Source organism: Panthera tigris, chromosome B2 (genome assembly GCF_018350195.1).
Source record: "Panthera tigris isolate Pti1 chromosome B2, P.tigris_Pti1_mat1.1, whole genome shotgun sequence".
In the NCBI taxonomy this organism is placed as follows: Eukaryota; Metazoa; Chordata; class Mammalia; order Carnivora; family Felidae; genus Panthera; species Panthera tigris.
In genome coordinates, this window is record NC_056664.1 from 113,788,193 (window position 1) to 113,814,116 (window position 25,924).

Sequence of the window (25,924 nt, forward strand, 5' to 3'; positions counted from 1 at the left end):
TTCCTGACCGCTATATGTAAAGTAGTTCCCCAGAGTTATTCCCTGTTTTGTTCACCTGTTTATTTCACTCACACCATCCATCACAATCTTTAAGCATCTAATTGTGTACTTGCTTACTAACTGATTAACATCATAAAATCAGGAACTAGATGTCTTCACTCCTACATTTCCTATATCACGTGTACTGTTAGGCACATAGTAAGTTGTAAGAAATCTGTGTTGAAAACCTTAATCACGGTCTTCACAGTGTACAGATAATGCAGCCCCTTTCATCTGCCTTTAGTTTCTAGTCCTAATTCTGTAGACTGTGGATGGACAAAGCCCAGCCATTGGCCACCAAGTTGGCATCTAGCTACCAAATATTCATCATAGCTTAGATTTCAGGAATTCTATATCTGCCATCATTTGCTAGCCATTTTCTTAATATTTTGAGCTGGCTTCATTTTAGTGGAAAGTCTAGCTAATTGCTGTTTAATGTTAGGTCTGTGTTATTACTGTGGTTTTATTTTAAAGTATTTATAGAATATAAATATTAGACTCCCTTCAGGAAATTATTATTCAGTAAGAGAAAGAGAAAGATTTTCCAAGTTCTCAAAGAAATAGTTTCCATTAAAAACAGTATTTTTTCCCCACATAATAATGGTGGAGCCCTAACTGGGCTTTATTCAGCAGCTGGTGAATACATTCCTCTCTGAGACTTTAGGAATTTTGTGAACCCATTGGTGTGGGTACAAACTTTCAGAGTGTTCAAGGTTGATTCACTGGGACAAAAGATGTGACAGACTCTATTATCCTAACTACTTCAGGTCAATTAATGTCTGTGCTATTGACTTTAATTAAAAACTATATAGAGTGTGTGCACATCGTGCGTCTAATTACATATACAATATATACACATATGTACACACCATCTGATGGTACACAGTATTTCAGAAATATCAAAATCTATTATGTTTGTGTATATAAACATATGGCTTTCTCAACAAATTACTAGTCAGAAATAATATTGGAGGACTATGACAGACCTATATTGATCCAGTTATCATCACTTGAGAATGTAAAGGAGTATTGTGTACCAGTAAGTAATTATATCCATTCAAACAGCTTTTCATATTGTGCTGTCTATACCTAACAAATGATTATGGAGATTTAGCCGTTGTCTGTTCTGCCTTGGCTTCTTTAACTTATGAATAAATAAGAAACATTGACTCTCAATATTTTCTGGGGTTGATTCAATAGAATTTAAAGGAGACTGCCAAGTAATTCAAATTTTTAACACTAGATTTTTCTTAAAGTGAATAATTCCAAACATTCAGAGGACTCATGAAACATCTCTTTCAATGACCATAATGCTATATTAAACTTAAAAATGATTCCATAATAATCAAGACAGATATAATATGATAGATGTGATAGATATCTAGAAATGATATGATAGAAATGTGCTATCCTTACATAAGCAAAAAATAAGTCTACATTTTCTTTAGGTGAATAGATAACTGAAATAAATACACCTAGAAAAACTTTTATTATTTTATTTTGAATGATTTATTTCATAATTAAGCATCCTCAAAGTGTATATGATTTGAAATTTTATTCCTTTACCAGATGTTTATAGGCACATCCCACTTAAAATCAGTTATCATAAATACTTTCTATTAAGTGTTTACCTCTTTGACATCTTTATTATTTTTAAAAACACAAATAAATAGCTTATCTTTTATATTTACTGCCTTCGTCTCTTCAGTAATAAAAAACTCTTCACTGATAACCCATTTAATAAGCAGCTGCCCTGTGTAGAAGCTAGGAATTACCAATAAAATTATGAAGACATTATCAAGACTGACCAGATACCTACCTTCAAGAAGCTTCAAGTCAATGTGAACATCCTTGCAAAAGAAGAGGACATGGAAGAAAGGACAAAAGTGAAAATAGCTTTGCTTATAGAATTCCACTGGCCTCTTCTCCTTACCCTGTCTCCGAAGGCCACCATATAGAGAAAAGCAGGCAGTGAATGTTGTGAGAACAAGAATGCTTTAGGAAGAATTTGGTTTTTTTTTTAATTATTATTATTAAAAAATTAACTTTTATCACATTTGTTAATTTATTATTTTTTATTCTCTGAATTATAAAATCTCAATACATTACTTTCATGTACTTAGCACTTTAAACTTCAATCAAACCTTTTATAAACTTAAATTCTGTACTTCTGGAAATTCTCTAGCCACAAATAAATGACCATCAGAGGTAACTGGCAGCAGGCAACATTGAATTTCTTCCACACAGAAATTTATAATAGATGTGACTACATTTGCAGTTGGGGTTTAAAAGGGGATTAAAGTAAAGCAAATCCTTGAAGTTTGTACTTAAATTGTTACAGAAACATAACTTAAATTTCAATGCTGCAACTGGTTTAGTATATCGTAAAAAATGAAAATAACTAGCCAAAGATTGTGTATTTACCAAATGCTCTACCATTTAAAACTCTATGTTCTGGATTTTTTATCAAAAAAGTTGATTTAACTCTCAGGACAATAGCCTTTATGAGCCATTACATCAGTTATGCATCGTAAGATTACCAAATAGAGAAATAGTAGGAAAGCTTAACAGCTAGGAAAATTGAAGTCACTTATTCAAGGGATATTAACAGGTCAGACACTGAACACTGAAAATTGGTTTAAATTACACACTAATATATACTATTTTCATCCTTAACCTTTGTATACAAGTTAAGAAAAGATGCTTCCCTCTTTCCCAATTTTAGGGAAAGATACATCAATTTTACCATGTATTTGACACATTTGTAAAAAAAAAAAAAAAAAGTCCCAATTTAACTTCCTCATGATTTCTGACTGTTTTTCCACTCAGATTTACCCTTGTTACATAGCTAGAGTATACTTATATATGTAAACAGATTGTTACCAGACATCAAAGATCTAGGTTCTAACCTTTGATATCAACTGCTATTTGTCTTGTAGTTTCAGAATTTCTTTGAGTCCTAGTTTGGGGTTTCAAGATAAATAATTGTGATGGCCTCTATCCTTACTAATAAGGAGTTAATTTAGCTTTCTATGAGATGCATGCTTTGAAAGCAAAAATGGTGTAGAAATGAACTGAAAATATGTCTTTTTTTGTTACCAAATATCCCTTATTTTGGACTATGTTTCCTTCTTCTGGCATTCTTCAACTCCTCCCTCTTTCAGATGTCTTCTCTAATTAGGTAGTTACAGCCAGAGACTCACCCTTACATCTCTAGCAACCAGTACAATATTAAGTTCCATCTCTTAAGGATCACTTTCTGGATATTTCATAAAATCTTCAAAATCAATGATCCTAAGCCATGTTTACATTTTTATACTTTTTGTTATTCTGTGTACTTGCCCCCACACTCCAACTGCAGGCTTTTACTCCCCCAGAAGTCCCTCTTCTCTTCTATTCACTCACGGGCTGGAACTCAAAACACACCTTCTCAAATCCTCTTTCCTGTTCGGTCCACATTCTGTTAGTCACCGTATTTGACTGACTCCACCTCCTAAATATCCTTGGAATAGTCATACCTTCCTCACCACATTACCCTGCCTTTGCTATATTTTAAGCTATCACCAGTCTTTTACCTTGATCACTATATTAGTCTTCTAGTTTCTGTGTTTTCCATGCTGCCAGGGAGATCACCTTTCCAATACAAAAGTGATCACGTCACCCACCAGGTTGAAATCCCTTATATCTACAGAATAATGTCCTTGGCACAAACCACAAAGAGTTCCATAATCTAGATCTACCCAGTGCTTGCAATCTTTTTGATACTCCTCATATCTCCATTAACCACTCTTTATGCATCAGATGCATTGAACTCATGCCAGTCTCCTTCCTGATGTGGATAATTGGGGTGTTCCCTCCTCTGGCCTCATGATGGTCACTTACATACTTATAACTTCAACTTATTTTCTAAGATTAAGTTTAAACCTTAGATATTTTATGAAACCTCCTCACCATTAATACCTCCATTGTTTGTATAAACTAATAGTACTAAAACATTTTTTAAAAAGAGGTGATTCGGAAATACAAAATGAAGTTTTTATCAGAATGGAAGAGGAAGAAGGATGAAAAGCAGAATTCTATTTTCTGTCTTAGAATCATAAGATTTTAAGGCTGAAAGAATTGTTACAGTCAATCCAGACCAAAGTTTTCTGTGGTTTTCATGTAAAAAGTAAAACCTCCCCTTAAGATGAAGTTTGGGGAATTTGTATCTAGTTGTGTAATACAGGCTGTAAAAATTGAGTGACCCTTACATAGTATTCAAGAAAACAATCACTACTCTACTCAACTGTAAAACAAAAATCTAGAATCCTAGAATCTGAGCTTCAGAGTCTTACTTATTCTCACTTCCCACAGCATAACACTGAACCCTTTCTGAAGAAATAAAGTTGGCTTCTTTACTTTTCAAAAATCTATTTTGCCAAAAAATTTTGTCTAAAAAGGCACAATATGAAAAAGAAGCAAGAAGAAGGAATGTAGTGCTACGCTATGAGTTGATTGTGCTAGATTTCATCAGTAAAAGTTTTAAAGAAAGAATGGAGCGAGGTACTTTGTCACATCTCAAAATTTTGATGGGAACTGTTACCAGGTCATTGGGCCTGTATGGAGCTCTTTCCTGGAGAAGTTTCCAAACATCCAAAACCCATTTTTTAAAAAAAAATTGGTGTTTATTTATTTTTGAGAGAGAGAGTGCGAGCATGAGTGGGGGAGGGTCAGAGAGAGAGAGAGAGAGAGAGACAGAGGATCTGAAGTGAGCTCCAAGATGACAGAGAGCCAGAATTGGGCTCGAACTCACAAACCACAAGATCATGACCTGAGCTGAAGTCGGACACCTAACCGACTGAGCCACCCAGCATCCCCAAAACCCATTTTTAAGTGAAATTTATTTTAAGGTACATCAGTTTTTGAGGCTTCACATATGTAAATCATGTTTATTCTCATAACTGATTTAAAGTTGTATCATAATTGACAAAAGTTTCAAGGTGCTTGAAATTATAATTTTGTTTCCTTTGGGCAGCTGCATTTCAGAGATAGAGATAGATTGTTGTGGGCCAGTTAAACCTAATTTCATTCAAACTCAGAGTCACTTAGTGCCCTGGGCTTGAAGTGACTTTCCTTCAAACTGAGGTCCACTTCTCCACAGACAGTTCTTATGAGAAGATTTCACAGGTTTTTAACTACACATCTTGCTTCTTAAAATGGACCAAACTAGAGTCTGAGCACAGGAAGCCCTCTTCATCCCTTTCCTTTTTAGGGTCTTTCCCTACAGAAAACACATTTTCTGTAAGTCTCCAATGATGAGTTACCGCAATGAAAAAGTACCCTGTTACTTGGAGAACAGTTTTCACTTACAAGTTCCCCAAGTCCTGTAATGCCTAAACCTCCTGTGCCACTTTATATATTCTTCCCACCCCACAGAGGAGCATGTACAGGAAAAGCAGACTTCCCTTCCCCCCCCCACATTTCCTCATTTTATTTACAAAACGTCTTGGAATGAGAATGAGCTGCTTGTGGTTCCTGTGGCTGATTCAGGGATGCTTTCCTCTAGGCAGAGGACACTGGTCAACCAAATGACCTCTCTGTAGCTAATTCTTGCACCCCTGTAGTAAGGCTGATTGGGCTTGTAGGTACCCTTTCTAACTAAGCCTGGTGGGATTTGTTTTTGCAGTAAAGGACTTAGCAAGAACCAAACATCACTCTGAAGACAGACCTGATAATGGCAAGGCCCATCACACCCCAACACGCACACACACCACTACCAACAAGAGAAATCAGAAATACACTGGGGTGCCTTTGCACTCCTGTGCATCAACCTTTGTTTCTTATAAAGGTCAGAATTTTTGCCTTCTGGATTCCTAGAGGAACAATAAAGCTACTTATAGTGTATTTGAACACAGAATTCATTAGGAGAAGAAATCATCCCAAACACCAGCTCCATGAGAGATGTACTTTAGTCAGCAATTTTACACCAGCTCACACACAGATGTTGATGACCAGTTGATAGTAATAAGAAGATTTAAAGTTGTGAAGATCTCAAGTAAACATGACTCTTCCACATGTTTGTTTATGTTTGTTCAGATTTGCTAATGAATAGCCAGCTCACCACACATGTTGATGATTCTTGGAAACCTTAGAATTCTTAGGGGTATGTGTAGCAGTAGTCTTTAGTGTCATGCCCTCACCAAATACATACTTGAGTAGAAGAAGTAGAATTATTATATATTATATATATAACATTATAAATATTATATTATAAACTATAAATATTATTATAAATAGCCACATGGTCTTGTAGAAATACTGGTAAGATAAGTATCACATTGTCATCATGGTATCAGTTTGAACTGATAAACATTAAACTTATGTGAGAGGAAATATTTTAAGAAAGCATGGGGGTGGGGGAGTCCCAAGAAGCTACATAGTTTCAGAATCAATTTTCAATGGATCAAAGAGTAATATTGTGTTCTCTAATAGACCATACATGAAAAAAGATATCCTAGAACAAAGTGTCCTTACTCAAGTTAAGCCTTTTCTATGTTGTCATCTTTGCTTGAAGAAATTAGATACGTGCTCATTGCATAAATGATGAGCAAAGCTAATATACATTGATTTTAGGGAATAAGCTCAAAATTACCCAATCTCCAATCTGCCAGGGTGCTAGTTCAATGAGAATATTTCACTACATATAAATACATATATGATCCATAAATAGTTTGAGGCAGTATATTCTTAGTTTCCAAATGCCAAAACTTAATCACTTAAAGTTTTTAATAACTTTTAAATTGAAAACAATGTATGTATATATTTAAGGGAAATACTAGATCACAGAAAAGAGAGGGGAAAAAATCCCAACTTATTCACCCATTACCACCAATTGAAAGCTAGTGAAACAAATGTATCTCTGCCTCGAGAATGTCATTGAACTTCTTTATTTATGATTTAACATTTGTTTTTGTCTTTGTACATTTGTCCCTTCAGTGCATCCTAACGTCAGTCAAGGCTGCCAAGGAGGCTGTGCGACGTGTTCAGATTACAATGGATGCTTGTCATGTAAGCCCAGACTATTTTTTGTTCTGGAAAGAATTGGCATGAAGCAGATTGGAGTGTGTCTCTCTTCATGTCCAAGTGGATATTATGGAACTCGATATCCAGATATAAATAAATGTACAAGTAAGTGCTACACAGAATTATGTTTTTATCTCACCCTTAGGGACTTTCCAGATTTGAAATGGCCTCTAGCATATTTGTGATATTTGGTGTTAAGTTAATAATAATATTTACCTGATAAGGCTAAAGCATACGTGGACTTAGCCCTCAGAGCAGGAAGATTTTCACCTCTTGTAAAAAGCACTCAAGTTTTGTAGGGTTTTTTTTCCCATCATAAAAGCAAACACTGAGAACATGGTTATTACCCACATAACCTACAGAAAACTACCATAAGCATTAATGCCATCTGAGTTCCCATTACTGTCACAACATCCCATTACTATCACAACATTTAATGATTTAAAGAATAAATTCAGCTATTTTTGCTTCAAGAAAAATTCCAGTATAACATAAATGTTGGAAATAAATGTTGAAAATGCTCTCATATCACCTCTCATCTGGACCCCAAAAGTCTACTCTTCACAGCGTAGACTGAGTAACCTTTCAAAATGTAGCTTTAGGAAATACCATTCCTCTGTCAGGCACCACATATAGCTGCCTACCTCTCAAACTCATTTCCTATGACTGCACCTCATCCACTGTGCACTGGCCTCACTGGCCTTCTTGCAAGATCTTCCCACCTCAAAGCCTTTGCAGTTACTGTACTACATTCACTATTCTGGCAGCGTGGAAAGCTCTTAGCCCACATCTTTGCTTGGCTGGTTCTTTTCTTTCATTCAATATTCTCACATATCACCTTCGCAGAGAGGTATTTCACGACCAGCTAACTCACAATAATCAAACTTTTCCTCTTTTCATTTTCCATATCTTTCCCCTACCTTTTGTTGTTGTCATTCTTTTTTCCAGACCACCTCTTACTCTGGAACCAGACTGCCTGGTTTCAAAAATCACTCTGATCTGGGCTGGTTTCAAAACTTTTTGAGTCTCAATTTCTATAATTCCCTGTAAAATGGGAATTATAATCAGGGCTACCTCACTGGGTTATTGTAAAGTTGAAGTGACTTAATATTGTAAAATACTTGCAGCAATATCTGACTTACTAATCACCATATAAGGGTCAGCTATTGTCATTGTTTATTGTGTCTTCCCTCCTAAAATGTAAGCTTTGTGAACTCCTTATCTCTCTTTGGTGCACTGATGTCAATCACTATCTAGAATAGTGCTCGGCACATAGTAGTCAATCATATACTTCTTGAATGAATGAATGAATGAATGGACCTCTAAAATAGCACTAAAGCAATATCTAGTATATTTCATTAAAGTTCTGACGAAACACTTTTTACTGTTATTTTATATAAATGGATACTCGGTCTTATAAACATTCTTGGCAGTAGACATATTGCCAAAAATTTTTTCGTAGGACTCTCAGTACAGTAATTTTGAAATCAATGATTGATGTTCATCAACTAAATGACTGTGGAGGAATCCATACTTTAATTTAGAAAAATAATTTTGAATCCTAATTGTTTTGACACAAAAGTCACATGTGCCTGTGTTGTAAGCATAGAGACCTGGACCAGCAATAAGTAAGTGAAGATAATGAAAGCATATTTCTTTTCTTTTTTTCTCTTTCAGAATGCAAAGCTGACTGTGATACTTGTTTCAACAAAAATTTCTGCACAAAGTGTAAAAATGGATTTTACTTACACCTTGGAAAGTGCCTTGACAATTGCCCAGAAGGGTTGGAAGCCAACAACCATACCATGGAGTGCGTCAGTATTGGTGAGGAGGATTTCTAAGATTTACAGGGGAAGATAAACACCTCCAATGATAATGTCAGTCTCCATGGAAGTGCTGCTCAGAGTTTTGTTTCACAAGAACCTGAAGGGGTATCTCCAAGAGGCTTTCTTCATCCTTCCTTACAAAGATACCATCTTAACAGTGCTCCCACAGCCTTAGCCAGCATGTATCACAGTACAGTTTACCACCCCGCGGGTGCTCCATTATTTCTTAGGGAGTGTTAATAACTGTTTTGGATAGTCTGATCATTAAAAATTTATTTCATATTATTATTTAATGAACTTTATTTAGAGTAATTTACCATATACACACTTTGTGCAAGTATATATCATATATGTTATACACACACATACATATATATAAAGATAAAGATAAAGAAATATATGAATATATGAATATATGAATATGTATATTTGGTCTTAAACTAAATTTTCACTTTAGGACATGAGTTTCACATAACACTTAGGTCTAATGTCAACCAGTGAGCAAAGTTGTTTGTTTTTTTTTTTAATGTTTATTCATTTTTTGAGAGAGAGAGAGAGAGAGAGCAGAGGAGGGGCAGAGAGAGAGGGAGACAGAATCTAAAGCAGGCTCCAGGCTCTGAGCTGTCAGCACACAGCCCGAAGCTGGGCTCGAACCCATGGACCATGAGCTCATGACCTGAGCTGAAGTCAGACGCTGAACTGACTGAGCCACCCAGGCATCCCAGCAAAGTTGTTTTTTAAAGGCAGGGAACATTCTCTGGATATAGCCCTTTGGTACTCAGTAGATGAGCCAAACACCTACAGAAATAGAACTGATATAGTTAAAAATCTCATTTTTTTCTCTCACCCTGCTTTACTGAAATGTCCTGCTTGCACAGGTATTCAGAAACAAGGAGAGGATTTTGGACTTACTCAAACTGACAGAAGGACATAGTCATAGGGTCTGATTAAATGCAGGCTGAAGTTCTTGAAGGGGAGGTCCCTCAGACCAGTTGTTTGTCTAAATAACAGATCACTGTCAGGCTTTATTTCTCCCTTTTAAATGTTGTGCAGCTACTACAACGACGAGTTGGATGAACAGTTGGGGAGCAGATGCTCAACCAAATGGGAAAACAGCATACTAAATCTCAAAATCCCCTGGGCAAGAGCTACAAGAACCTTTGATGCTGCACTGATATTGGCATATGCACACAAATGTCCTTCTGATTCAGTACAAGATAGTCTCCAGGATTCCCCTGGGGTCCCCACAGATAGATCCCCCGTTAGAATCGAAAGTGCTGGAGCAATAACTCGAAAGTGGTGACTTAACTATTTCAAGTCCAGAAATAATTGAAACAGAAAACACTCATTTTTCAACAAAGTTTCTAAGAGAATGAAACAAATAGATGATATTTTAATGATAATTTCAAAAGCATCTGGAAAACAACATTTCATGGCTCATTTTGGTTGAGTCTTCTTTTTTTTCCTTCTAGTCAATAAAGACACAGAAAAACTAGTTAGAAATAGGGTAAAACGTACATGAGAAAGCACTTCAAGTTCATCTCTGTTAAGTCCTGAGGGCTGATGACTAAAGGTAATAAGTTCCAAACTGTGGAAAAAATAGGAAACAATTCTGCGGAGTATTCAAGGACAGAAATTCAGGATGAGTTGCAGAAAGTTTGTGCCATTTCTCTACCCAGAAAAAGGGGCGCATGTTGTTTAAAGGGCGCATGTTTAGATTTTCTTAGTTGTTTAAAGTGTAGTATTCAGTCCTTGAAAGGCTATTTATCTTCAATGTTTTAATGCTTTTCTATCATAGAGAGCATTTGGCACTTGGCACTGTTTAGATTAGCTAGTAAAGCTTACTGGTAATTCATACTACTATTTAGACGAAAAATATTCTTAAAACAATGAAATTTAAGAAATTTATATATTTTAGAATAGGGATTAGAAATCTAAAAGCCATTTAGCGAATCTGGCTCATTGAACAGTTAGGTATAAATCACCTAGGACACAGCGCAAATCCGCAACTTTTGTTGAGAGCCAGCTCTTGTTGCTTGCTGTAAGGGATGTCTCCCAGCATGTGCTCTCTAGCCAACAAGTAGTAGGTGGGCTGTGACTGAGGCTTGCCCCACGATTTCATGAAAAATGATGACCTGTTTGATTATCACAAAAGAACATTAAAGCCTATTCCTTTAGCAAATATGAAACTAGGACCCGGAGAGCTGAAATAATGACTCCAAGGACACAGTGTGAGTTATTGTCAGTGCTATTATTAGTACCTTGACTCTAGCTCTCTGTTGTTCACCAAAGATTTTGAAGAATGTGTCCCTCCCTCTCTTTCCTGAAATCTACATTATGTGACTTGTTTCTTATCCAGATTATTACCAAGAGGAAAGGTCATAACAGAGAAAATACCACTCTGATATAGAGCTAGGGTGAAAGACTTCTGCCTCAAAATATCCACTCCTCATGGTTTTCTGTCATATTAGGCATAAATGTCCACTGAACCCAATTGTATAGGAGAATATATTTGTTCTGCTTTATGCTGTAGATATTTCCTTCCTTTCTGCACTGTCATTGTGCCATCCTCATCGCTCCTCTGGGAGAGTTGGCCTCATTCAAGTAGTCACAGAGGGAGATATCCAGCTTTAAACTGTGAGTAGCAAGGAATATGCCCTTGCTATGTTCTCAGTGTAGCCATGCAGTTAGTCAACAAGAATGAGAGCAAATGAGTAATGCTGTCTTAAGGCCCTTACTGGTAGAACATCCAGTTCAGCTTTTCTTCCAATTCAAGAATTCCTTTTATAGCTTTGTAGACTGATGATCTATCACAGCATGACCATTTCTGGGGACAGGAAGCCAATTACTTTTTTGAGACCCTTGTTTCATTAGTGAATAGTTAAAGATTTCCAGGGGCACCCAGGTGGCTCAGTTGGTTAAGCACCCTACTCATAATTTCACCTCCAGTCATGATCTCACAGTTCGTGGGTTTGAGCCCCTCATTGGGCTCTGTGCTTGGGATTTGCTTTCTCCCCCCACTCTCTGCCCCTCTGCCCCTTCCCACTTGCCCTGTTTCTCTCTCTCTCTCTCTCTCTCTCTCTCTCTCTCTCTCAAAATAAATAAATAAACTTTAAAAAACTGTGTTAAGATTTCCAGTGTTAAATTGTCCTTAATACAGAAAACAGAATAGAAAAAGGGTGTAATTTTGTTTTTTTCTTAATTACCTCTTAACCAAATAATGCCCCAATTCTATGTTGTTCAGACCTGAATATAACTTAAATCATCCTTTTTGTTGTCTTTACATGTTTTTCAAAGTTTCCAATTTTCCAGAAATATTTTTTACACAGTAACATTATAGGTTCATTTTATAGTATTTCTCTAGGAAAGTTCTCCTCTTCTCAAGGATTTTTAACTATCCCTTCTTATTAGAGCTTTTTACTATCTGAACTCATCAATTTTAAATATTTCCTCTTTTTCTTCCTCAATGGAATTCTCTAATATTGTCATTAGAATTTAATTTTTAGAACCATTTATATCATATGACTAAGGACTCATAATTGTAATTTTAAAAATCTTATTTTCTGAAGTCTAAATATCCATTTTCCTAGACTACTTTTACAATTGTGAAGAAGCCCCAAAGTTCTTAGTCATTTTCACATCATGTTTTTTTTGTTTTTTCTTTTTGTTTTTGTTTTTTTCGCCCTCTTAAATGAATACTGGACAAAGTGACAGCTCACAAACTTTGATTTTCATTTTTCCATTTCCTTTCTCAGAGGTGTTTTTATTTGTTTTGTGTTAAAGATCCACTGTTTTTGTGTCATTAATATCAGGATGGGAGATACGTCCTAACTGGCAAAAGATTATGATATCAGTAAGTGACTTCATTGTTCTGGTCTTTAATTCAAATCATGTTATAACTGAACATGAAACTAGTATAGGAGTGGTTCAGTAAAGTTCATTTTTTTACGTTCATAGAAACTTAAATTAACTTATCTAGTCATTTTCCTTTAACTCTGTGTTACATTCAGATACCTGATGGTAACTACAAAACATGGAAAAAATGTATGGCAAAGTGGATTTAAATTTCTAAAACATTTAGGTTATATTTTTTGAGGCTGCATAAAAGATAACATTCCACTCTAAAATAAGGATTTTTTTTCATCAGAAGGAAGCAAGAAAGGTTAATGGAAAGTTGTGGAAAGAGAATCTTGTATCATCGAAAGAATTATTGCTGCAAGCTATTTCAGTTATTGTAAATTAGGAAGTTGTATGAACATAAATAAAATGATAGCATCTTGCAGATATTTATTTTCATTAGAAGTTCAGAAATCTGCTATAAGACCTTGGAAAGCCATGAGTGAAAAGAAGGTATTAATATACAGAAAAGGGGAAAAATCTACAAAAGAAGCTTTATAGAAATTACATCTGTTCAGCTTAGGAATCACTCCTTCAAGTTAATTCCAGAAGCAGCTTATCAACCGAAGTTGATCCAGAATCCACTTACATACATGCTGCTATGCCTGAAGAACACCCATTAATGAATGATAATATTTACGGGCACCTGGTGGGGGCTCAGTCGGTTAAGTGTATGACTTTGGCTCAGGTCATGATTCAAGTTCATAAGTTTGAGCCCCACATCGGGCCTTGTGTTGACAGCTCAGAGCCTAGAGCCCTTTTTGGATTCTTTATCTCCCTCCCTCTCTCTCTCTCTCTCTCTCTGCCCCTCCCCTGCTCTCTCTATCTCTCCTTCAAAAATAAACATTTTTAAAAAATTAAAAAAAAATTAAATAATAATATTTAAGTACTCCACTGCAAATGAAGCAGAAAAGGAAGTGAATTGTAGACAACGACCCGGATGCATTTTTTGCTTAACCATTTTCTAGCACAGAAGTTCTCAAAGTGTGTTCTTGGTACCTGCAAATCAGCATCACATTTATTGTTAGAAATGCACATTCTCACGAGGGGTGGGGTCTAGTTCATTCAGCAAGCCCTCCAGGTGCTTCTGTTGCACACTAAAGAAGTACACTAAAGATAGCACATAATAATGACTAGTCTATCAAGTTATGGTCAGGATCAATCAAAAATTAGAGCAGTGCTCTAGAAATTGTGAAGCATCGGTCAACTGTGAGCAATTAGATTAGTGCCTGGGTTAACAACTCTAGAGTGAAAAGTAAACCTAATGCAAAAATGAGTTTACCTGGCACTGTGAGCACTACAAATGTGAAAACATTTTATTCCTGTCTTTCTCTTTATTTTCATTTTCTTTAAGTTACCTTGCGCAAGTTTGCTCTACAGGATTTCTGCTCAGAATTTGAGCAAGTTTGTTTCTGCTGTTCTGTTTCAGTGCACTGTGAGGCCAGTGAATGGAGTCCTTGGAGTCCATGCATGAAGAAAGGAAAAACATGTGGCTTCAAAAGAGGGACTGAAACACGGGTCCGAGAAATAACACAGCATCCATCAGCAAAGGGTAACCTGTGTCCCCCCACCAGTGAGACAAGAAAGTGTACAGTGCAAAGAAAGAAGTGTCAGAAGGGAGAACGAGGTACTATCATACTAACAAAATGTACTTATTTGAAGCCTCATAATTTTATGCAAATTTCACTTTATTTCTTAGGAAACAGTGTTATTGGTCATGTCTAAAACTCCAAAATGTGTACCAACCAAAGCATATGCTCTCTGTAAATTACAGAATATAGATATGCAATTTTTTTAAAAAATGGGAGTCTGGTATCAAAATTATAGAAGTATGTTAATTAAATCTTGATGAAGGAGGCTGCATTAGATATTTAGGCCTTTTTGTTTTGGGTCATTATCTTTCCTATCATCCACCTTCCTTGTGCCTAGAACACGTTTGAGAAGCCTCATAAACACAAGTTCTAACACCATTTGGTACAAGACCATAGTGAAGAGACTCCAGCCATCAACTTACTCCTTTTTTCATTGCCTACCGTCAAAGTAGTACAATTCGGTTGTAAACTTTTCTAGCTAAATGTATTTTAAAGGTTACCTAGTATTTTTTAAACATTTATATTTTTTTAATGTTTATTTATTTATTTTGAGAGAGAGATTGAGAGCAAGCAGGGGAGGGGCAGAGAGAGAGGGAGAGACAGAATCCCAAGCAGGCTCCACACCATCAGCGTGGAATCCGACATGGGGCTCAAACTCATGAACCATGAGATTATGACCTGAGCTGAAATCAAGAGTCAGACACTTAACCGACTGGGCCACCCAGGCACCCCTAAACATTTAAATGAATATATGTTTTAATATTGACTTTACATTTGAACTAAATGACCAAGGCCACATTTTATAAATATAATATAAGCATTAATGAAGTTTGATCCCCAGATTTTTTTTCATGTTATACTAACTTTGTAAACTAAGTTACAGAACTTATTAGATCAATCGTAAATAACTCTGTGTCAGAGCTTATTCTGAAGTCTTATGACTGCCAAGGAGAAATATACCATTTAATATAATGTTTTAGGGTAATTAACTTCCACTTAGAAGATCTGCAGTTTATCTTTAAAATAGAATTTTTTTGCCTTTCTCACTAATGTCCTCGACTCCACTGCTTACAAAGATATTATGTAGCTTTATATATTATTGGTAGTTCTGTTGAGCCAATAAATGATCCTCAGTGAATTGCAACTTGAAAGGACTTTGGCTGCCTCTGTAGTTGGATTTCCTGTGCTTATTTCATTCATTCATTCCTTCCTTCCTTCCTTCCTTCATTCATTCATTCATTCATTCAACATGGTTTCAATGAATTATTACTCTGTGGCCAGACACACCACTAAGTCCTGGGAATTCACAACTGAATGGGGTAGTATACCTATCCTGAAGGTATATGCAGGGTCCAATGGAGGGTTGAGATGTTTAAATAGATAATAGCAATATCATATACAAAAGGGAGATTATAGATATGTGAACAAAATTCAGTGGGAACAGAGAGGAGGTTGTTGTGCAAACTTGAACATTGCTCATTTAAGAAAGATCTTGGGTCACTGGTACTTTGCAAAATGTCTTTCACTATATCAAAAGAGTTGGCCATTATCACGATGTATCCAGCCTGATGTTGCTATTAGTAATCAAGTAATTAATGTGATAAAATTTTTGAAGACATGGATGATTTTAAAGGGAACTTCAAGTTTGTAAATGTGTAAGATATTTTGATTAAAATTAGGTTTAAGGAATGAAAGTTGGCTAGGTCTTTCTGGCATTTGTTACCAATTAATTTAAAACATCTTAAATTTTAAAAGTTGGATTTGGAAATCAAATATTTCATCACTCTACTTGTTGGTAAACTCCCATAGCTGTACACTTACTTATGTTTGTTAAATTTTCTTGGAATTTAATGACTTACAGGTGGTCCTTGCTCACATTATACTTTCACAAAGATTCTACATTACTAATCAGTATTCAGTATACTTGACTTTTAAAATAGAAGTAAAGAAAACCTTATCCAATAGAAAAATTAAATTATGATATAATTCTTTTATTTGAGAATGTGGTCTAATATATTTTCCTGGCACTTGATTTAAATATTAACATTGAAAATGTCAGTTTTTAAAACTAGCCACACGTTAAGACAAATAAAGCCACAAGAAGTTTAAAATAACCTATGGCATAAGCTTGGCTTAAGTTTCTTCTGGTCCTGGGGTGCCTGAGTGGCTCAGTCAGTGAAGTGTCCAACTCCTGATTTTAGCTCGGGTCATGATCCCATGGCTGGTGAGATCAAGCCCCATGTTGACTCTGTGCTCACAGTGTAGAGCCTGCTTGAGATTCTCTCTCTTCCTCTCTCTGGCCCTCTCCCTCACGCACACCCACTATCTCTCTCAACATAAATAAATAAACATTTTTTTTAAGTTTTCTGGTCCTTTTTCCTCCTTTATGAGCAGGATAAGTTACATTTACAAATAGAACTTTATACAACTAGAAAAATTTAGGAGCTTTATCCTTTTTCAGATTTGATAATGCATAGACTACCAAGTGGGAAATATGGATCACATTTATAATTAACTTTCAAATTTAGTTCTACTTTTATTTAATCTCTATTGATCTTTATATATGTCTCAAAAATGTTTTCCCTAGTGGCTCATAAATTTAAGATAGGAAGGATACCACTTCTCCCTTCATTTCTTACTTCCCTAACTTAATAGTTTTCTTAGCTTCTCTTAATGATAACTTAACAAACATTCTATTTGAACATGAAGAAATCAAATAGCAAAGTAATTATGAATCTGGACATGCCACTATATCAAATATCATATCAAAATAATAATGTTACCCAGAGTCTTCTCATTTAAATTCTGAGATATATATTATAAATACTTATGAAGCTATAAGAAGACAATTACAATAAAGTGAAAAAGATTTGACTTCTCCTACCATTGGCTTATAGACTCATAAATAAGATCTTTTATGGTCATGGTTTCAGCATTTCTAGATGAGTAAACTAAAAGATAAGGCTTTTAAAATAAAATTTGTCCTAAATGGGTAAGGGGCACTAAGGAATCTACTCCTGAAATCATTGTTGTACCATATGCTAACTAATTTGGATGTAAATTTTTAAAAATAAAATATAAAAAAAAACTAAAATAAAATAAAATAAAATAAAATTTAGCCTGAAAATCTTGAATTTAAACTTAAACTCCCTGTCTAAGAGATTCACAAAAGACAGAGGTAGATAACTCATATTTGGAAAAGGTATGGAGCATGTGTTCAGGATTTTTTTCTGCTGTGTTGTAATTGCCAAAGGCAAGGTCCCTGGAGAAGAATGATAAGATCCAGAAATGACTTTTCAAAATGTACACAAAGAAGAAGCTGAATTGAAGGAAGTAGTTTTTAGTAACAGTGAATTCTTCAAGTTGTGAGATGTATTTTAATATTGTTGAAAAAATTGGTTGCAAAATCTTACACACATACACTCCTTTTACTAACATTCTTCTCATACTTAGTCCTAAGAAATGAATCTAAGGATATAAATGTAATTTTTGTAGCCCCCTAAATTTTTATCTGATGTTTGCCTCTTCTAAGATTATTTCCCTTACCTGACATGTTGCCTTTTAATCAGTCTTAACTTCTCCCTCAATTCCCAACTTTAATAAGAAGTTATTACCATTGCAATATTGTCTAGCTTGAGCCTATCTCAATGAAATTATATATCTGAAATGTCAGCTATATAAAATATATTTTAAGAGAGTATAAAGGCTAATGTATAGACTAGTTTCACATGAGCATTAAAACCATGTATTGAAATGGAAGTAAACAAGGAGGAAATGCATGTTCAACAGTTATCAACTTACATTTATGAATTTTTGATATACTGTTCATCATCATCTTAGATAAGGGGAAGTGAAACAGGACAGGAAATATGTATGTGCCTGTATTTGATGCCAAAGGGTGATACTGTGTGTGTAGGGGCATTGAGAGGTCAGAGGAAGGAGGATCACTAAACATGTTTCTCATTCATTTTTTACATTTCTTTAACTAAAGAGAATTTCCTATAGATATTGGGCTTTAACGAAATTCACAAGAATGAAAGAAATTTAATTGTATGAAGAAGATAATAATTACTTATATGTAGCACATAATCTTGGGATAGAAAGGAGAAAGAAGAACAGAGTCATGGAAGAAATGGGGGAGGGTGTACTTTCTTGATTCAAGAAGAAATAGCATCCTTCCTAGCAGAAAGAGAAAAGAAACTATTAAAATGAAAATATAGGCATACCTCAGAGATCATGTGGGTTTGGTTCCAGACCTCCATAATAAAGCAAATATTACAATAAAATGGGTCAAATTAATTTTTTTGTTTCCCAGTACATATAAAAGTTATGTTCACACTATGCTATAGACTAGTAAGTGTGCAATAGCATTATATCTGAAAAAATAATGTACATACCTTAATTTTAAAATTCTTAATTGCTAAAAAGTGCTAACAATCATCATGAGTGAGTTGTAATCCTTTTGCTAGTGGTGGGTCTTTCTTCAATGTTGATGACGGCTGACTGATTAGGGTGGTGGTTGCTGAGGATGGAGTGGATGTGGCAATTTCTTAAAATAAGACAACAATGACGTTTGCCACATCAATTGACTCTTCCTTTCACAAATGATCTCTCTGTAGCTTGATAGCATTTTACCACAGTAGAATTCATTCAAAATTGGAGTCAGTTCTCTCAAACCCTGTTGCTGTTTTATCAACTAAGTTTATGTAATAATCTAAATCCTCTGCTGTCCTTTCAACCATGTTCACAACATCTTCACTGGAAGTAGATTCCACCTCAAGAAACCGCTTTCTTTGCTTATCCATTAGAAGCAATTCCTCATCCAATCAGGTTTTATCATGAGACTGCAACAATTCAGTCACATTTTCAGGCTTCACTTCTCATCTCTAACTATGAAAACCCTATGCCATCGTCTTCCAATAGAAGGCTGGTTAGTCTGCATTGAAAATCTGCCATTTAGTGTAGCCATTTTCATTAACGATCGTAGCTAGATCTTCTGGAGAACTTGCTGCAGCTTCTACATCAGCACTTGCTGCTTCACCTCACACTTTTCTGTTATGGAGACGGCGTCTTTCCTTAAACCTCATGAAATAACTAACCTGTGGTAGCTTCAAACTTTTCTTCTACAGCTTCTTCATATCTCTCAGCCTTCATAGAATTGGAGAAAATTAGGGCCTTGCTCTGGATTAGGCTTTGGCTTAAGGGAATGTTATGGCTAGTTTGATCTCCTATCCAGACTAATAAAATTTTCTCTATACCAGCAATAAGGCTATGTTGCTTTCTTATTATTCATATGTCCAGTGGAGCAGTACGTTTAATTTCCTTAAAGAACTTTTCCTTTTCATTCAAAACTTGGCTGACTAGTGCAAGAAGCCTAGCTTTCAGTGTATCTCAGCTTTTAAAATGTCTTCCTCACTAAGCTTAACCATATCTGGCTTTTGGTTTCACATGAGAGATGTGGGACTCTTCCTATCACCTGAACAGTTAGAGGCTATCATAGGTTATTAATTGGCCTAATTTCAGTACTGTTGCATCTCAGGGTATAAGGAGACCCAAGAAGAGAGAGAGATGGGGGAAGAACCAGTCAGTGGAACAGTCAGAACTCACACATTTATCAATTAGGTTCTCTGTCTTGTGAGGGTGCAGTTTGTGGTACCCCAAAACAATTACAATAGTAACATCAAAGATCACTGAGCACAGATCACCATAACAAACACAAAAATAATTTAAAAGTTTGATATATTGCAGGGGTAAATATGATACAGAGACACAAAGTAGCAAATGCTGTTGGTGCCAATAGACTAGCTGAGTGAAGGATTGCAACTAAACTTCAATTTGTAAAAAAACAAAACTAAAAACAAATAAACAAACAAACAAAATGCCATATCAGTGAAGCGCAATACAGCAATGTGCAATAAAATGAGGTGTCCAGAGTCATTCCCAGGGATTAAATAAGTGTAGGGAATTATTGCATTATTTGAATATATTATATGTCGCCTTATGTGCCTTCTCCAAATTAAAAGCAAAGTTGTAAAAGTCATCTTGGTTCCACATAAAGGAAAAATGTGACATGCTAATCCATAATTGTAATTAACCATTTCTTCAAATACCAGTATTATAAATATGCATTATGTTTTATCATGAGCATGGTATTTAAAATGACAGCAAAGTCAATTTTTAAAAATCAAGCAAATAAAAAATGAGTCTGCTTTGTTCCTAGGCTTGCTTCTCTGTCTTTTAGGTTACTTCTTAAAGTGTTTATAACAACTATTCCAGTATAGTTGAGTTTTCTGCAGGAAGAATTTGTATTAAATATGCATTCAAATTCAAAACAAGACATTTAGCAAAGATTCCCAGAACGATTCATCAGAACTCAACTAGATGCATTCATTAGCTCAAATTTGTAGTGTGCCAGTTGGCTAGAGTATTTAGATGATGTCCTCTCCCCACCTTCACCTCATGGAGGACAACCAGCTGGCCTACACACTCATCCTGTGTTAGCACTGAAGGATGGGAGTTTTCTGCTCTTTCTCTACACCTAATTAATAGACTAGCCCTTTGAGAGAGGTCAGAAAATATTCAGGAAAATACGGAGCAGAAATGATAACAGCATTAGAGATGGTGATTCTCAACCACACATGATTTTGTTCCCCAGGAGACATTTCTGATTATCACAACTTGGAGGGAAACTCTACAAGCATCTAGCAGGTAGAGGCCAGGGATGTTGTTCTACTACAATAGAGAGGACAGCTGCACGCAGCAAAAATTATCTGCTAATCATACAAGGATGAGAAACCTTGATATAAACCTAACAATCTCTGTTTGTTATCCCTTCTCGGGGCCTATCCAGTCCCTACTGATCCATATTGTTTGTTCAAATTCTGTGGCAGACCAGCTACCATCAATGAAAAACCTCATATGGTGTGACTCTTTGGTGAGAAGGACAAGATAGTGGGACAGAGGGGGAAATTTCATTTCCCAATATAAAGGCAACAATCAATTTTATTAAAAATTAGTATTGTTTGATTTAAAATATTCCAGCACAAAAATATCCAGGTATATTTAAAACTTGCAAGAAAGGTAGTCGATTGAAGTAAATAACACCCTTCACTCTCAGAGAAGTGGTTCTTGGTATAAATGTATGTACCTCCTCTCAAAAGCTAAGCCAATTTTTTCATTTAATGTCCAGTGTGGAGAAGCCTGACAGTTGTTTAATCACCACTTACCTTTGTCTTCACCAAAACTAATCATACAGCTATACCCATCTCTTGTCTTTTAACACTCTTCTCCCTATTAGGTGGAGTCATGTGAAATTGTCACTTTGTAGGTCATAAATGGCCAAATATTAGCAGTTTCAGATGGTTCAACCTAACACTTCAAAATTTTATCCTCTGAATTTTGTAAGTACTAAAACCAGACCTAGAGTGTGGTTGTTATAGATCGAAAGATTACAGTTTATATATACCTCAACCCAATTTAAATATTAGGCTTTTAAAAATAGTACAGGTGTACTACTTTTTTTTGAAGGATATAGGCACTACTCATCTCTAAAGATCCCATAAATCCACAGTTCATCTTCAGATGCTTTTCAGTCATGGTCACTCAAGGCCTCTTTCCTTATTTTAATCTGATTATTATTTTTTCTCCTTAGCTATATTACTCAACTTTTATTCCTTTTCTTAATCACCAGTGTCCCATTGAATCCTTGAAGCATCAAATTAGCTTGCAGACTCAATGGATAATGTCATAATTTATTACCCACACAGATAAAAGAAAGTTACAGCTGCTGTGACAGGCCACAACCTTTTTCACTGTTTCTCCTGGTATTGATATTACAATGGCAGGATCTTTGCAATCATTCTCTGCTGCCCAGTTTTGTGGGTCGAAAACCATGCCACAATCCTTTCTATGTATAGTTTACTCCCTTCTATAAAACAGAGCAAAAGGATCACAGGCAACACCTAGAAAGGTGTTGAAAAAAATGAAATGACAGTTACTAGGTTTCTTGCCTCTAACACATTTTTTTAAATTTTTTATTTATTTTTGAGACAGAGACAGAGACATCTGGGAGAGGGGCAGAGAGAGAGGGAGGCACAGAATCTAAAGCAGGCGCCAGGCTCTGAGCTGTCACCACAGAGCCTGACACCCAAACTCATGAACTGCAAGATCATGACCTGAGCTGAAGTCAGCCACTTAACCAACTGAGCCACCCAGGCACCCCAACCTCTAACATATTTTCTAATCCTATTGTATGCTCTTAAACTTCTCAGTGTTAAAGGAAAAGCTCTGTAGGAAATGAGAAGCTTTTTATTTCATGCCTTGCAATCCTAGGCACTATACCATTTTTATCATTCAACCAGAAGTTATAATCTCTTTATAATGAATGCCAAGTTTCATTCCATTTTTCTGGCTATCCAGGATATTTGTAACATTATCCACGGTGGTCAGAGTCAGGTGAACATACTTATGGTAGGACATACTCAAGTGTTAGCATGATCTGTGCACTCCCTTCCTTGCTATGGTATAGAATCATTTTTAGGCTTCTCTGCTTTGTTGGTATATACCTTAGCATCCCTATTCTAAAAAAGTCTTTATGATAAATTATCCTTGTAAATGCCTGTATTTTCTGATACGTCTTTTTTGTGATGTTTATAAATAACTAATGCTTTTCAACCCATTAGTGTGTGTCACGTGGCACACGCTAGTCAGAATAGAGTAGTAGTTGTACTATACAAAAGCATTCTTCAGTCCCTAAGCAAGCAAATGATCTTGCCTGTGCATGAGGGTTTCAGTTACTTTTGCTGCCTAACAAATAACCCCAAAATGTAGAGGCTTAAAACAACAACCATTTATTTAACAATAAATGTGAGTGGGCAATTCAGGCCTAGATTCACTATGCACTTCTGGCTGGGCTCCCTCACATGGTTGGCTGGCTAGAGGACTCAGGAAATTGTGCTTGGTTTCTATCATCAATAAGATGGAGAAAGGGATCTATAGGGTTCCACGAGGGAGAGTATGAGGAGTTCCTTTTGAGGCTCGGCTCGGAACTAGCGTGATTTCACTTTCACCATATGCTGTCGGCCTATCAAGCTAGTCATAAGGTCAGTCCTGATTTAAGAGTTGAAGAAATAGATTTCACCTGTTGGTGGGAGAAGCTGCAAAATTACTTTTCAAGGTGGCTTGCGTATACAAGATTGGGTGGAGAGCTGTAACCATTTTTGCCATCTGCCACGAGGTCTTTCTCTTGGTTGCAGTTAGATGAGTGTGATTGCCCATTCATTCAACTTTTTTTTTTATACTTTCTAAGGTACTGTTTCTTCTTTTGTAAAAACACACTCAATAGTTAATACAGGAGATGTTGTATAGGAGACTATTTCCATTGTTCTTTCCAATTTGTATGTAATGAGAGGAATAGGAAGAATAAATAAAAATCCAGGCCAAGATACCCTCATATTCAACAAATATTTATTAAAAAACACTGGCTATGTGTCAGGCTGAGGATATAGTACTGAACAAGAAAGGCAAAAGTCCCTGCCATCATGGATATCTTATTCTAGATGTTGGCATCATGATTTATGCCATTCCACAAGGTAGTGATTGCCTTGATCACCTCACTCCTAGCATAGAACTGTGTTAAGTTTTCGTCTTTGCAGTTTCCTCCATCAGCAGCTGTAGTCTTCACTGGAGTTTGCTAACACAGTCACAGACATTTCGTTTATGCTGGCAAAAATGAAATATCTTTGACTACTTTTGTTTTGGTCTCAAGGCGAATATATGTATTTCTTCTGTGACCACCATGTTGATGTGCTAATCTGTGTTTGTAAGACAGCTAAGCAGGGTTAAAGATACAGCTTGTGGCTATGGAACAGAGCTGAGTTAACGGGCCCTTTGGAGAAATGACCCCAAGACCTTGGCTTCATTTGCAGCCTGTTCTAGCCAACTGAGATCCCTGCCAATTAGGAGGGTTCCCTAGAGAGAGACTCGGAGAGCATCAGCATAAATTTAAATTCTGGACCCCCAAATACAGTTTCCAAAAGAGCTTTCTTGTCCTTTGCTAATTACAAAGTAAACATTTCTCCAGCAAAAAGACACTTCCCCCTTTCATGCTTCTGTCCTCCTTCCCACCTCCCTAACACAGTCACTCCTTGAAACTGCTGGTGTTGCTGAAACCTCTTTGGCAGAGAAGACACCCCACATTTGAAGGCACAAAAGAATTATTCTTTCCATAGATCATTATCTTGTCCTCTTTTTATCTACTCCAGCAACTTCGTCATGGAAGCATTATAGACTAACTTTGTAGATTGTTGTAGCCTGGGAAGAAAGGAGTCAGGCCTCCCAAGAGGTGTGACCAGGCAAATACAACCAGATTACAATTAAATTCTGTGACATCATTGAAACAGAAACATTCTCAAACTTGTTTACATTAAAACTATATCATTTTTAGCATCATGAATGGAAATGCACCACTCAAACAGTGTAATCTTTATACATTGCTGTCAAACCAGACCCCAAATAGAATGAGGTATAATTTTTAATGATGGACAAATCCAAGCATAAAGTGTCTGGCACCAGTGGGCTATTATTATTAACATGTACAAAATGAGTGTGAATTGTAAAGTCATCAAAACCTCTTAGTCCACTATGTTTCTGCTCCCTTCTATATCTATTGATTGCTTTCCTTCTTTTCTTTCTTTCTTTCTTTCTTTCTTTCTTTCTTTCTTTCTTTTTCTTTCTTTTTTAAATTTTTGTTTTTGAGAGAGAGAGAGAGAGAGAGAGAGAATGAAAGCAGGGGAGGGGCAGAGAGAGAGGGAGACACAAAATCTGAAACAGGCTCCAGTCTCTGAACTGTCAGCACAGAGCTCAATGCAGGGCCCAAACCCACGAACCATGAGATCATGACCTGAGCCAAAGTTTTAGTTAAAAATGTAAAAAATCCAACATTTTAGTTAAAAATGACAGATCTCAAATTAACTTAAGCAATAAGAAAGCTACTGGCTTAGGCACAGTTTGCTCTAAGGGCTCAAACAATATCATTTGCTCTTTCTCATCATTTCAATTCATCCTGCTTCTGTTTCTCTTTGTTAATTGGCGTTGCTCTCTTCTGCTGCAGAACCTCTCTCTATTCAAGAGAAAAGCTGACTCTGGGCAGCCCTAATTCTATATCCATGTTGTTCTCAATCCAAAAGGATAGTGCGCTCTCCCTTCTAGTATTTATTCATCCATTCTCATTAAAGGACTCAAAGTGACCCTGCTTGGGTCACATGTCTATCCCTTTGAACCAATCACTGGCAGGGGAACTAGAGTCTTATGATTGGTCTGCCAATTGGTTGCATGTCCACCCTTGAAGCCAAGGGACATGTGGACTATTCTGAGTGGTAGTTCTACATAGATATAAGGATGCTTGGCTGACAAAATGTTACAAATTACCTCCTTCAAAAAAAGAAATTCAAAATGTTAAAATTGAGAGGTTTGTACACTTCTGTAGGGTAGTCCTTGTCCAATATTATT

At 36.0% G+C, this 25,924-nt stretch overlaps 1 protein-coding gene across 1 annotated transcript in view; it reads left to right on the forward strand.

Annotated features, from left to right (window-relative positions):
• RSPO3 (R-spondin 3) overlaps positions 1 to 25,924 on the forward strand; it is an 85,975-nt gene that overhangs the window by 25,519 nt on the left and 34,532 nt on the right. The window contains exons 2-4 of the mRNA XM_007078654.3: positions 7,015 to 7,206; positions 8,779 to 8,925; positions 14,254 to 14,451. Of these exons, the coding sequence (XP_007078716.1) occupies positions 7,015 to 7,206; positions 8,779 to 8,925; positions 14,254 to 14,451 (537 nt within the window). The remainder of the gene's footprint in view (positions 1 to 7,014; positions 7,207 to 8,778; positions 8,926 to 14,253; positions 14,452 to 25,924) is intronic.